At 39.6% G+C, this 14,204-nt stretch overlaps 2 protein-coding genes across 2 annotated transcripts; both read left to right on the top strand.

The window, feature by feature from the left end:
• Positions 1-496: 496 nt before the first annotated feature.
• Positions 497-1,279, top strand: LOC143027514 (uncharacterized). Its single transcript, XM_076188800.1, has 2 exons — positions 497-701; positions 858-1,279. Exons 1-2 carry the CDS (start codon positions 497-499, stop codon positions 1,277-1,279), a joined length of 627 nt encoding a protein of 208 aa, XP_076044915.1.
• A 2,446-nt stretch (positions 1,280-3,725) lies between these two features.
• LOC143027440 (cytochrome c oxidase subunit 7A, mitochondrial-like) lies at positions 3,726-10,633 on the top strand. The gene is made up of 3 exons (XM_076188730.1): positions 3,726-3,859; positions 10,170-10,265; positions 10,369-10,633. The coding sequence occupies exons 1-3, from the start codon at positions 3,845-3,847 to the stop codon at positions 10,513-10,515; spliced, it is 258 nt and encodes an 85-aa protein (XP_076044845.1). The 5' UTR covers positions 3,726-3,844; the 3' UTR covers positions 10,516-10,633.
• The last annotated feature ends 3,571 nt before the right edge of the window (positions 10,634-14,204 follow it).

Here is a 14,204-nt window from a genome sequence, read left to right on the forward strand (position 1 = left end):
CTAAACCGTCCTAATACTCTTTCATCAACCCCTGCTCTCCTCCTCACCTACTCGTCTCTCACTCTATTTAACCTTGTAAACCCTACCATACTTTTCAGGCATTTCATCAAAACACATTTAAACTCATCCTCTCTTATGTTCCATGTATTTGCCCCATCCAGTGTTGTTGGCATAATCGCTCAAACTGTTGAAAACAGACAAATCGCCAGGACAAGATCAGATACATCCGCGGGTGCTACAGGGAATTGCAGACGTCATCACACTCCCACTCAGTTTGCTATACAGAAGGAGTCTAGAGGCGAGAGAAGCCCCACAACAATGGAAGATAGCTACAGTCATCCCGATATTTAAGAAGGGTAACAAGTCATTACCAGCCAACTACAGACCTGTGTCGCTGACTTCCATCATCTGCAAGGTCATGGAAAGGATAATCTCAAGAGGACATACTGGAGCATCTTAGTCCAACTATCTGTTGTGCGACCAGTAGCATGGATTCATGGGAGGGAAGTTGACAGTCACCAATCTATTGGAGGCCCTCGACATATGGACAGAAGCACTGAGCCATAACCTGCTTGTTGATGTCCTGTTCCTGGACTATGCTAAAGCATTTGATACTGTGCCACACGAGCGCCTGCTTTCCCAGATCCAGTACCTTGGGATTAGGGACAATGTGTTGAGCTGGATGAGGAGCTTCCTCACAGGTAGGAAGCAGCGAGTGATGGTGTAGGGGGAGTACTCAGAATGAGCAGAGGTAAGCAGCGGTGTCCTGCAAGGATCGGTTCTGGGCCCCCTCCTGTTCTCCATGTTCGTATGTGATATCCCACATTTCCTCAACAAACTGATCTTGATGTTTGCAGACAACACTGAGATCTTCGAAGTCATACAGAAACTGGACATGCAGAGCGGAGATCTGCAGGGGTATCTTAATCAGCTGCAGGATTGGGCATCTATGATGCAGATGTTGTTCCACCCAAAGAAATGCAAAGGGGTGCACCTCGGCAACAACAACCCCACACGCAGATACACTATGACAATGCCGGATGGCACACAACATACGCTGGAGGAAATAGATGAGAAAGACCTTGGAGTAATTATCGACTGCAAATTGTCTTTCTCCAGTCATGTGTATGCCCAGGTCAATAAGGTAAACAAGGTCCTGGGAGCAATAAGACATACCTTTGCTTCTCTGGACAAGGAAACCTGCCTCCTCTATGAGTCTGGTGAGGCCATACCTGGAATATGCTTCAGTGGTGTGGAGCCCAAAACTGAAGAGAGATAGAGACCCTCTGGAGCAGGTCCAGAGGAGGACAATCAGAATGGTGCAAGGACTATCACACATGTCTTACCCTGAAAGACTGGACACCCTAAAACTACCGACATCGCAGTACCGCCGACATCATACAAACATTCAAGACCCTAAACCACCAATTAGATACAGCACATGACAGGCCATGTGCTGTATGTAGGAAGACCATGTTCCTATCCTCAACAAGTCACTCAACCTGAGGACACGATCGAAAAGTACAGATTCAGCACCAAACAGGAGCCAGAAAGTCATTGCGTAAACGAATATCTGCCACCTGCCCCAACACAAGACCTCTTATGTCCGACTTCTTTTCTTCTGTCATTATTCAATATAACTTATCAGAAGTTTGCATTTCCATAACGCCCTCTCTTTTCCTGATCTATTAAAAAGAACTCCAGTCAGGAGTTGAAATGTATATTGTTTCTATTTCTATGTATATTTACCTCAAACAGTTGTGTTTTCCGTGCGAGTGCTACTTCATATGTACCTGTTTTTCCCACATAAAATTGATTATTACTTTTTACATTATTTATTCGATCCAAGTTGAATTTATCACCTGAAAAGAATAAATGAACTATTATGTCGAAACTAAGAACGAGATGGTACCATGTGCAGAATTACTCTCCCATTCAAATAGCGCGGGGTCTAACATATTCTGTCAGTTGGGCTGCCGTACAGCCGTAGAGCCCATACAGTAATAAGTAGGTCGACGGATGAAAGCAGACGACAAGGTATCCGTGAAGTAAATGGAGACTTAGTAATTCTTTCCCAATTGGTCTTTTCCTGGAGTTCGGACCCTTTACCCAATTTTTTTATTCCTTCCATATATTTGGAATAACAGCGTAAGGGCACTGATCAAATAATAATAATAGAACACACACTACCAAGAATAAGCATTACACGCGAAATGTATATGTAACCACATCAAAACATCGCTGAAAAATAAAATATGAAGTCGCCGATGAACATTGTAAAAGGATCCGAAGTCGGGGAAGGGACCTACTGAGAAGGCTTCTAATTTTACAATATTAGGATTTTGGACATCGCCAAATCAAATAGCTGTAAAAATGCACGGATTGGGTATTTCGATGGTTTCCGAATAGGCCTACTTAGGTATTCTGCAGCAAGATAGTGTACAAAGGGAATGAGAATAAGGTCAACAGTATGAGAAAGGGAGAAAAAGTCGAATGTAAAGAAGATAAAATGGTTCTAATGTAGCCACTTCGTTTAGGTTCGACAGTGATATTTCACAGAAATTACGATTTTATTGTAATTTGTATGCATTTCTTTCATTGAAAAGGATTGTCATCGCTATGCACCAGAAACTGATTTCTATTCATGCATGGATCTTGAGGTTATAAACCCATATTTCAGAAGCCATATTATAGAATAGATTTGAAGGGGCGGCATCCGATTTGTTGCTGTATAATTCCCAATACTTTATTAGGTCAGCCATCAGAAGTCTCACATTTACCGCATAGAATTCAAGTATCATCAGATGATCAATAACTTGGGCGAGCCAATGCACCGGTTTGTTTAGATGCAATATCATACGTAAAAAGGGCGTTCATGCCATTACGTATTTTCATTTAATATTCATACTAATTTATTTCAGTATAATATTTGTTCTGAAAAAAAAAACGGACTGACTTGCCGAAGTTATCTATTTCTACAATTCTTTATTTTTCTCCCGTGCGTTATATTTATTGTGTTGATTTCTCTATCGTTTGATACTAGATTCGTAAATATCGTCTCTACAGATTATTTTTTCTCCATTCGGGGATGTAGGCCAATGTAAGGCTTAATTATTGACCCGCTTCAAGGGCACAAAATAACTGATTTATGTAGCAATCAAAAACATTCTTTTTCTCCAATTCATATACTCATCACATTTATGATTTTACTGAACTATGAAATCAATATTGGGGACTGACATGATATCCCTATGGACAAAGTAACGCAGTATTCTTTAATAATTCGAGACTAACCTCCACTCAAAGAAGAATTCTGATCACCTTTGAATTCAGCTATCTGTTTTCTACTGCCCTCCTATGATGAAATGCTTAATTTTACTAAACGTTAAGTTCACATGTGAACTAATTAGTTTAACTAACCATACAGATGACAGTATATGGAATCAGCGCCTACGCCAGTCATTATGTGGATTTATATGACTGAAAAGTTGTATCATTGGCAGAATATACCGAGGTGCCATCCAGAAACTGAACTAGGGATGGTTTAAATGACTGCTAAGTCTTTTCAAGCAAAGTTTCGATGTACAAAACTTCATGATAGTAGTGAATGTAGTAGTAATAGTGATAATGATAAAATGGATGATGGTAATAATAATAATTAATACTGTATCATAAATTCTTAATAAATAAATTTCTGCAAAATCAAGTACTATAATGCTTGTCAAATATTATCTGGACAATATTAGTATAATTGAGCACTAAAATGTCGCAATAACTTCGTCAGACGATGACGACACAGCCATCTTGAATACAGGAGGGAAAGGAGAAAGACAACGCTGTCATCATGAACGTATCTCGAGTAAGCTGGAAATTTTTATTTTTAGCTTTAGAATTTAATTGTGTTATTAATGTGAGATTCAGTTTTTGATAGGTGTGTGAAATCTACACTAGTGTTCACCATTTGCATAGTAGAAAGGAAAATACATTGTTGCAACTCAATCCGGACGTCAGCTGATTTCATGAATTTGGGTCCATGGATGCAGAACCGAAACATATTGATAAAACTACACTTCGGAAAGTTCAAGAAAACATTAGTTCATTATATTGGATGCCTGTTAATATACTGAACTAATACATTTGGGTAATATAAGGAAAATATAAATAGGGCAACCGGCCATCCAAAGTTACGTAATTGTGTTGCTGTAGATCTCTGTAGGTCACGTAGATTATTGGCACGAGTAGGTGTGAGACTACGTATGAACGTTTTATGGGCATTTCCTTTCCCTGAGGCTCAGCATAGGTATTCGCGGTAATATAATAAAAATGCTAAGATGTGCCGGGTGTATATCTAAAATTGTTTAAAAGGATTTGTTTAAAAAATCCTGTTTGGAAAATTTTGATAATTTTTTTTTATAAATATTTTCCAAACCATCTATTCAGATAGTATGCTGGAGGCCTATGGATTTGATTAATTCATGCAACTACCACACAGTCATAGTTTTTACATTAAAGATAGAGATGGGGTTCAACTCTTTGTTCTATTCTAGTCACATATTTTACTTTCGTTTTTTGGATGTGAAATATTTATTTTTTCTGTGGAATAGTATGGTAAAGTTATGTTAGGAGCTATTGGACAGTGCAAGTTTTATATTTTTTTGCATTTGAAATATTGAGTGAGGACAAAAATTATATAGATGTACTTGGTATGCAATATTATATTATGAATTATTATTATATTATAAATTATATTATATTATAAATTTACACTTTATATTGAATATAAAGTGTAGATTGCATACCTTACCAAAGTAGGTTCATGACATGTAGATCACAACAAATGTGTAACCAATTGCTGCTTTTTCCATTAAAGGCGTGAGCATTTGTCTTGTCTTGTGCATATGTCGTGTGAACATTTGTTGCGACACCCCATCCTCCTCCATCAACCCCCACTGGCATACATTCTAATTTAACAATTGTATCTCATCAATCTAAACATGCATGCCCAGTTCTATAATTGAACTGTTGAGGAATTGTCCCAAATTGGAAAAAAGAAAGAAAATTCTTCCAGCAGTTCAAACCCAGCTGCACACTCCCTCACAGAAATGTTACTTGGGGGCTTTGCAAAAGACAAAGGTTAATGGATTGATGAAAAGGCTGTACCTTGGATTGATTGATGAAAAGGCTGTACCTTGGATTGATTGATGAAAAGGCTGTACCTTGGATTGATTGATGAAAAGGCTGTACCTTGGATTGATTGATGAAAAACCTGTACCTCTCGTGTGGCCTCCACCCTCTTTATCCGAAGCCAAATGAAACGGAATAGCAATCTTGGTTTGCCCAGATTTCCTGTCATTACGACTAGTGTTCCAAATACTTGTACATTGCCATTTGACCATTTGCTGTCTATATTTCCCTCCCTCAGAAAACCTAATTTGTAAGAAACTTCCTTATGGGGAGATGCCACCATCATATAAGGTAATAGGTAACTCTTACCCACCCTAAAAACTGTCCTTATCTCTCCTCTGCACTGACTGTTTTACGGCTTTTCATGTTCAAACTTTGAACCACACCTCCATTGACATATCATTATTAATCTTATTTTACATATTTATTTTTTGCTGTGATATTGAACACTTTTCCAGGCTTCCCACCATTCCCACAATCCCAGTGATTTCTCTCATGTGCATGTTGGAAAGGCTTTCAGTGCGCATTTTACGTCTTCAAAGCGGTAGTAGATGTCTCGGTACTCAAGTGGCCCGTGTCTCAAATCTCCATCAGCATCACTCCACTGAAGTCCCAAAAACTAACTTGTTCTTGATCTCGTGCCATCCACTTCAAATTTTCACACCAAGTTGTTCCTTGTGTATACTTTCCTTATGCTGAAGTCACTTCAGCACTGATCCAACCAATGCAACAGCTTTTCTTCCACCATCTGTACTTTCATACGTCTTTATCCATTTTTGTAATGCTCAACACCTTGTATGAAACTTTTCTTTCCTTTTCTCATAAATTCCAAGTTTTCACTCTGCAGCATCATTCCTTCATTCTGAATATGATAATTAGAAATTAAGGATATAGACTGAATTGGAACAATACACATTTGAAACTAGGTATGATAAATTGGAGAGTAGATGACACCCCACGAGTGTTGCTCCTTTCCTCTATATATACTACAATTGGGTAAATACAACCATCTCATTGCACTCCTCAAATGCCTATGTTGTAGGCACTTTTTCATTCCATCTAGATAGCAAATAGAGTGTTAAGGAAGAAAGTCAAGCATAAGTACACATGGGAGAGGGTGGTGGATGGAAAGGTGGTAGAGCATTAATGGACTATATAGTGGTAACCAGGAGTATAGTAGGAAAAGTTAACAATGCACATGTTCTAAGGAGAGAGAGTGGGGGAATATCAGATCATTTTCTGGTGGAAGGTAAGTTGAGTGAAGGATAGGTGGAGAAAGAAGAAAAGGACAAGGTAGGGAGGTACTTAGAGTGAACTGCTTAAATAAGAATGAAAAGGAGTAGTATGAGAAGCTGAGAGAGGAGTGGGAGGGAGCAAAGGATGAAGTAGAACTAGGAGTGGAGGAATGGGGATGGTGCAAAGATGGTGTGTGGAACAAGAAGGATGGGAGGAAGTAGATGGAAGGGTAGTGAGTGGTAGGATTAAGCAAAGAAAGGTTTAGAAGAGAAGAAGCCAGCTTTCATAGATTGGTTACAAATTAGGATGAGGGAATCATACGAGAGGTACAAAGTAAAGAGAAGAGTAGTAAAGCATAAGATAAAGGAGGCAAAGAGGAGAGCAGATGTGAAATAGGGTAAGAGTATGGCAGAAATTTTTGAAAGTAATAAAAAATGTTTTGGAAAGAAATTAAGAGGAAGAGGAGGCAAATCAAGTAGAGAAGAAAAGGTAAAAAGTGCATATGGAGAGATGATAATGGAAGAGAAGGCAGTGAGAGGAAGATGGCCAGAGTATTTTAGGGAATTGCTAAATATGAAGGAGGATAGGGAGGGAAAGGTAGTTGCAGTGGAAAATGTATCAATTAGGTTCAAGTCCTCAATCTGACATCTCAGCTTCTGAATATGCTGCTGTGGAACTGCATACTCCTGTTAGTGTTGATCGTATTTATAAGGAATTAAAATGGAAACAAGTTGATATTGGTAGGATGAATATTTGTGTACTGGAGACAATTCAGTCTTTTGTGACTGTCAAAATTGTTGGCAACTGATTTACTATCCTATTCTTGCCCACGAATTCCAAATCTCTCTCCAGGACTTGTACATTTCCCTTGTACAAATCTTTGCTCTATCATTAATTATTTTACTGAAATAGATGAAATTTGGGGTGATGCCTTTAGATTAGCATCAATATGCAATTTGTTTTCGTCTTGAGTCTTCGGTTTTCCTGTTGTATAGTCCTTTTTTGCTAGACTGCTTGATCAGTTTCTTTGCTGTGTCATCTGTTCTTCTCTCCACATTCAGTTTCTTAAGTTCTGGGTTATCTTTGTTGTTTGTCAATAGTACATTTACTATTTAATCTTTTTATGTTAGGGTGTTACTCCAAGTTTGGAATAGTTGTCTGTGTTGGTATGCTTAGTCCAATATGAAATCAATTTGTTTAAAATTTCTTGTTTGTTGCATATGAGACAATATTTTCCTTTACTAATCTTTGTTCCGAAGAATACAAACTCTTCGGTACTCCTTACCCAAGGATACTTTCGCGTCGGTACTCCTTACCCAAGGATACTTTCGTGTAGCATAAAAGTTTCTACCGCTAACACTGTGTGTTGTTTGAAAAACACCTCACTCCGTGGGTCTGGGCAACCATTATCCTCAGTAAGGGGCCCTCCTGGGGCAAGGGGGCCCCCCCTTCCCCCACAAGTGTAGCATGCTACCCCCATTGTCTTCGCGGTAGTCAACGAGTCAACATCTCTCACATTACTTGCTAAAATTTTCCTAAGTTCAGTTTGGGAACGGTACAATTCCCTGCTCTATACTAGTGAAGTGCTTTGATTTTCGTATTCCACGGTTCACTATCTGCACCATCCCCAGCCTCTTTCGATAGTGATGAAAATAGGGCAACCTGCTTTGGCCATTTCCAGCCTTCCAACGGTGTCCTTTGTTTGAGCGTCTTGCATCGAAGCCATCCGGTCGCCTGGAATTTCTTGAGTGCCCTCTTCCTATCCCGCTTCATTTCCGTAACCTCCACCGAGTATTCTACACTTCTGTAAGTATGGAATCTGGTCCTAGTGTTGTTCGAAATAGGGTGTGTGCCTTCGCCCAAGGGGAATTTCTCTGCCGGGCTTCGCTCCCGTGAGCCGACGTGGATCCACACACTCAAGTGGGATGTGGCATTAGTCCTGAACTCTCTGCGGGGTCCCCCTTATGAACCCCTCCGAGATGCTCATTTGAAGGACCTCACCTTGAAGACAGTTTTTCTCTTGGCCCTTGCGTCTTCCAAGAGAGTAGGGGAGTTACATGCCATCTCTTAGAGTCGCCCGCTTGAAAGGATGGCAAGAGGTCTCCTTCTCTTTTCTGCCCCAATTTATTGCCAAGAACCAGGATCCGGCCAAAGCCAACCCTAGATTCTGGTCCTTTAGTATTCCTTCCTTGGACAACTTTGTAGGGGGCGAACATGCGGAAAATGCCCGGTTCGTGCTATCCGGACCTACCTCAAGAGGACTAAACATCTTAGACCAGACTTGCCGAGGTTGTTCGTCTCTACCAAGGGTAAGCCCAAGCCCGTCACTAAGACTTTCATTTCTTACTGGATCAAGGAAGTAATCCGCAGGGCCTACGCCATGAGCCCCATGGATTGCCCTAGAGCAAAAGCTCATGACCTCAGGGCAATAGGGACCTCCCTAGTCTTCCAAAAGAATCTGTCTGTCAACCAGGTCCTTCAAGCAGGTACATGGAAGTCCCAGACTACGTTCACTTCCTTTTACCTCAAAGAAGTCATGTGGGAATCTTTAGGGACCTTCTCTCTGGGCCCCGTAGTGGCCGCCCAAGAAGTCCTGAGATGACATATCCCTTACCAATAGCACACAGCCAACCCTGAAACCTCATCCAGGTTCTGGCTCGGCAACCACGGTGATAACTATCCAAAGTCCTTCTCATACTCATACATTCCCTTACCTCACCGAGGGCTCTCAAGCATTCCAAGGGAATCAGTTCAAGCCCTGCAAGTGGTACAAGTGAGTATACCCTGTCTGTCTCCACTCCTGGGAACAGACCTAGGTGCCCTTCACAGTTTAGGGGAATGTATAAGGGTCTGGTCAACGTAGGTCTTAGCACACTAAATTTTTTCCTTACGGAAGTTTCCCAGGCTAGATAACTACTTCCTTCCCTCCTAAGTCCGAGTCTCCTTGGGTAAGGAGTACCGAAGAGTTTGTATTCTTTGGAACAAATGTAATTTTTGCAGGAAAATTAATTTTTTAATTTTTGCAGGAAAATTAATTTTTCCCTGATACAAACCTGAGGTACTCCTTGCCTCTAATGGCCCTCCTCAGCCACCCCTCTAATAGTTCCTTCTCCCTGGCCTGTTAAACCTCGTGATTAATTTCATACCTGGCTCAGACAATGGGGGTAGCGTGCTACACTTGTGGGGAAAGTGGGGGGGGGCCCCTTGCCCCAGGAGGGCCCCTTACTGAGGATAATGGTTGCCCAGACTCATGGAGTGAGGTGTTTTTCAAACAACACACAGTGTTAGCGGTAGAAACTTTTATGCTACGTGAAAGTATCCTTGGGTAAGGAGTACCTCAGGTTTGTATTGGGAAAAATTAATTTTCGTGCGAAAATTACATATTTCAATCCCGAAGTGGTAGAGTATTACTAATGCATCTCATTATGATAATGGATGTTTCATAATTGTCAATGAGTTCAAATTAATATGAAGAGAACAAATATTTTGTATGTAACTGGTTATCTATAATTTCATGCACCATTAAAGACTGGTGCTGTCGTGGCTAGGGAAATGGGTTACCCATGCTTGTTATTTGATATTTTTAATAGGTATGGGAAAAATGCATTATAGAATAGATATTAAAAGTACATTCAATAAGTGGTCAAACCTGTTAAGATTGATGTATATTTATTCCAGCATGATCATACTGTTTCATGCATTGAGCTGTATATTGGAGTAGAGGGTAATTTCTTTTTTAACAATTTCAGCAATTGGTGCGTGCTTTCACAACCTCATCTCGCCGAACAACTACAGATGTCCACCCAGGTTATCTGAAGATTCGTAGCAAGATGCGATCTTACCAGGTTAGCACAGAAACCTAGTAAAATGTGAATTTAACCAAAGTAAAAAGTGTTATTGTTGAAATATCTTCTGTTCCTAATGCTTGTTGCATCATTCCCATGATAGGTGGATGATGGTTTGCCAATTCATCTGAAAGGTGGAGTGTTTGACAAGCTGCTCTTCACTGGCACCATTGGCCTTAATGGTGTAGGTCTGTTTATGTGTTTACAATTTTTCTATGAAGGTGCGTTCCCCAAAAAGCCTGCAGAATAAGTGTTTCGCACATATTTTTATTTTTTCTATTTAAGTTCAAATTTGTAGTCCTCCTGTATTCGTACTGTACATAAATATTTTAAAATTGTCTAATTGGATCAATAAAAAGTGGTACCGATATTTTCATTGAATAACCTTTGACTGTTTCAGTATACTTGATTAGTGGTGTTACACTTGATGTAGTAGAGGGAGGTTAGCATCACTCTTCCAAAAGGATGTAAATGTTACCTCACTGCCTACTTGTGATGCTCACCCTGTCGTTGTCTTGTACCAGGAATGATGAAAAGTGATGTAGTGGCAGAGACAAACCATATAAATGATTTCTGGATTTTTTTTTTCTCTCTATAACAACACTATTGACCTAATCCAACTGCTGCCTCACCAGTTTGATGTTGGTTCTCCTGAGTGATGTATCCCTGCCAGGGATGTCAATGCCAAGTTTGAGGTAGTGATTGGCCATCTGACCCTATATTCATATATATATACCAAAGGCTTTTTCACCCTTACAAGGGAGGTATCCAAAAATCAAAGGTATAAAAACTGCCGTAATTTCCTCTAACCCAACAAATGAATTCTAACAGTCATACTAGTGGTGTGTGATCAGGGCAGGTGATACCTGGAATCTTGCTGACCCCACAAAAGTAGTGCAGTCCCAGTGGTCACATGGTATTAGGACTGGTGGAGCAGTTTCTCTGGAGCCTTACTGATAGCACAGTCCAAACAAAACAATGTACAACAAAGGATAGTGTGAGAGTGGTCACTATTCCATAATTTCAAGAGTATACAGGAACAGTGATTTTTATTTTATTATTATTTTTTTTTATTCTTGTAAAAAAGAAACCATATTCTGCTGAACTAAGAAAACAAATGGAAAGATATCACCCCCAACAATGATAGTGACCTATAACAAACCCGATGGTGAGAGATTGTCAGTCCGACATTGATCCCACACAACTCTCGGGTAGGATACCATTTAATGGAAGACATTACCTATACCCCATACCGTTTCAAATGTCGGTGTATACTCCTCTGTAAAGGGCTAAGGGCTCAATATCCCTCTGCAAACAAGAAATCCTCTGCAATTTGAAATATACCAGCTTCTGAATAGTTTCCATTATCTCATCAACTGGTCTATCGATGGATAGGAACCAGTTTATAAAGGTCACAGAATTCTTTTCTATTTCCATTGTATATTCATATTAAGTTGCCTTAGTTGTTTATGGAAATTCTTGTGTATGCTGGTTGCATTTTCCCTTTAGTTATAATTACCTTAATTGAAGGGAACTTTTTGTTTGGAAAGAGGGTGAGCACATTGTGTATGACATTGAGAGAACTCGACTTGTTGGGTTCACAGTTTGCAGTTCACATACATTCACACTCTCCATTTTATTTTTATTTTTTTTACTGGTAACGGAAAACTGCTGAACAAAGGCCTCTTTCATAGCATTCCAATACTCACTTGACTGCATAAACCACTGCCATGTCACTCCTGCAAACTTCTGTGTCTCAACTCCCCACCTGTCTGGTTTACTTGCTCACTTCCCATCTCGTAGCGTCCACTTAGTAACACACGTTTCATCACTCATCATTTGTTTGCACTAACCTGCCCAATTCCACTTCCTTTCTTTTACCACATCCACAATATCATTTGGTCTCCATTTTCCTCTATGCTCTTAGCTTTGTCTCCATCACTTTCATAAATTTCTAAGTCCGTAGATTATTGCTGGCAGTACATATTAATTGTAAACTGCATTTCAAACATGAAAGTAGAGCCTTCCATGATCGTGTACTTACCAAACATTTTCCAACCTATTGTAATACACCTTTTTGTCATCATGATCTTTAGTAATTTTCACCATTGGACTAAATAACAATACTCTTCAACTTCAAGACTTTTGCTCTACTTTGAACTTTCATGTTGAACATTAATTTAGTTTTACTCTTATTCATATTCAGTCCTACTTTGAAACTTTTCTTGTTCTGATTGCTCAACATATCTTGCAAGTCTTTGGAGTTTCAGCAAATCTTAGGTTATTAAAGTATCCATTAAATTGCAAACCTTTCTCTTCCCAACTTAACCTTCTGAAAATCTCACCAAGTACATACATATGCCAAGGGCTTTTTCCCGCTTACAGGGGAGGTAGCCAAAGTCAAAGGCATACATCCACTCCCACCATTTCATCCCCACGTACTCCACTCCCATTCACCACCCCTCTCTCCCTCTTTTCTTGGCTCCTGGATGACTGGTCATCCCTGCATCTCACCCATTGCTCTGGGTGAGAAACAATGCAGCAAGACAGCACATCCACAGCAAGGCTGCTTAATTTAATCAGTGACCCCCTCTGTCCTATTATGCAGAAAAAAAGACCAGGAGAAATCCTCTAGGGCTGCATCAAAATATTAACATGTACTCCCTCACACCCACTCCCTTCCATGTATCACGGCATCATCCATACTCAACCATTCTTCACTAACCCCTATCTTCTACCTTCTTGAACAGACATTCCCCTCTTTCCCAATGCCCCTTTTACCCCATCCATCCATCTCATCCTTGGTTGCCCTCTCATGTTCACTCTCTCCATCTCTGCCTTCCACACCTCTTTTATTAATCTTTCTTCACGCATTCTTCCCATATATCCAAACCATCCCAATACTCTATCATCAACTCTATCTCCCAACTCTTCCAAGTAAGTTGTAGATAATTAAAGTGAAATTGTATCGCTTGTTATATTCCTATCTCAATTTTTGTGTTTTCTGTATCTTTATGTGGTTGGATTACAGCAGTTCATTTGCACGCTGCTTGTATGGCAAGTTTAGTATTGCAGTTTGTTCTAAGTCAAAGGCCTTCTTGTAATCTACAAAAGCTAAGCAAAGGTATAATGTAATGTCATTTTCTCAATTAGGATTCATTGCCTACTAATAGTCTAGAGTTGAATGTCTGCTACTAAGGTTTGCCTATTCTCTTGGTTTCCATCTAAAACTTAACTTGGTCTATTTGTAAGGATCTTTGAGAATATGTAAATTTGATAAGCTAATTGGTCAGTAGTTACCAAGGTCTTTCTGGTCTCCTTTTTTATAAAGCAAAATTACTGTAGCAGGGGTTCTTAATGGGGGGGTATGGGACTTGATCTGTGGGTACTGGTATTTATTTTATTTAATGTATGAATTTATACTTGGGTAGTGTGTTAGATAAACTAGCAGTCATTCCATATTTTAAAACCAGAAGTACTACCTAAAGCTTTATCACAAATTAGCACTTACCTGCATTCCATATAAATAAGGTTAGGAAAACATTTAAGTGTGACTAAGGATTATAAAGGCGGAGGATAAACATCAAACCACCAAAAGTCTGGTAACCCTACATGGACCTCGGTTGACACTTCCTGGTGTTTTAAATTGTAGCTGTTAGTATAGTAGTCATCCCATCTGTTTTAGTCTGCTTTTTGCAAGTATGATAAAGTTATCAATGCTTATAATTTTATTTTATGTTCTATTCCCAGCTATCCATATCTATAGTACAGTAAATTCAAGCTATTGACTTATTTGGAAGTCCTACAGGCAACTAATAGGAATGGTGATGATTATTTCAACATTCAAGTGAAGGGTGTATGGCACCATATTGGGCAATCATTGGGGGTCTGGAGTCATCAGAAGATTAAGAACTACTGGTCAGAACTTTCATGTTCAGA

The sequence above is a fragment of the Oratosquilla oratoria genome, chromosome 8, assembly GCF_046742065.1.
Source record: "Oratosquilla oratoria isolate Oo_2021 chromosome 8, ASM4674206v1, whole genome shotgun sequence".
NCBI lineage: Eukaryota > Metazoa > Arthropoda > Malacostraca > Stomatopoda > Squillidae > Oratosquilla > Oratosquilla oratoria.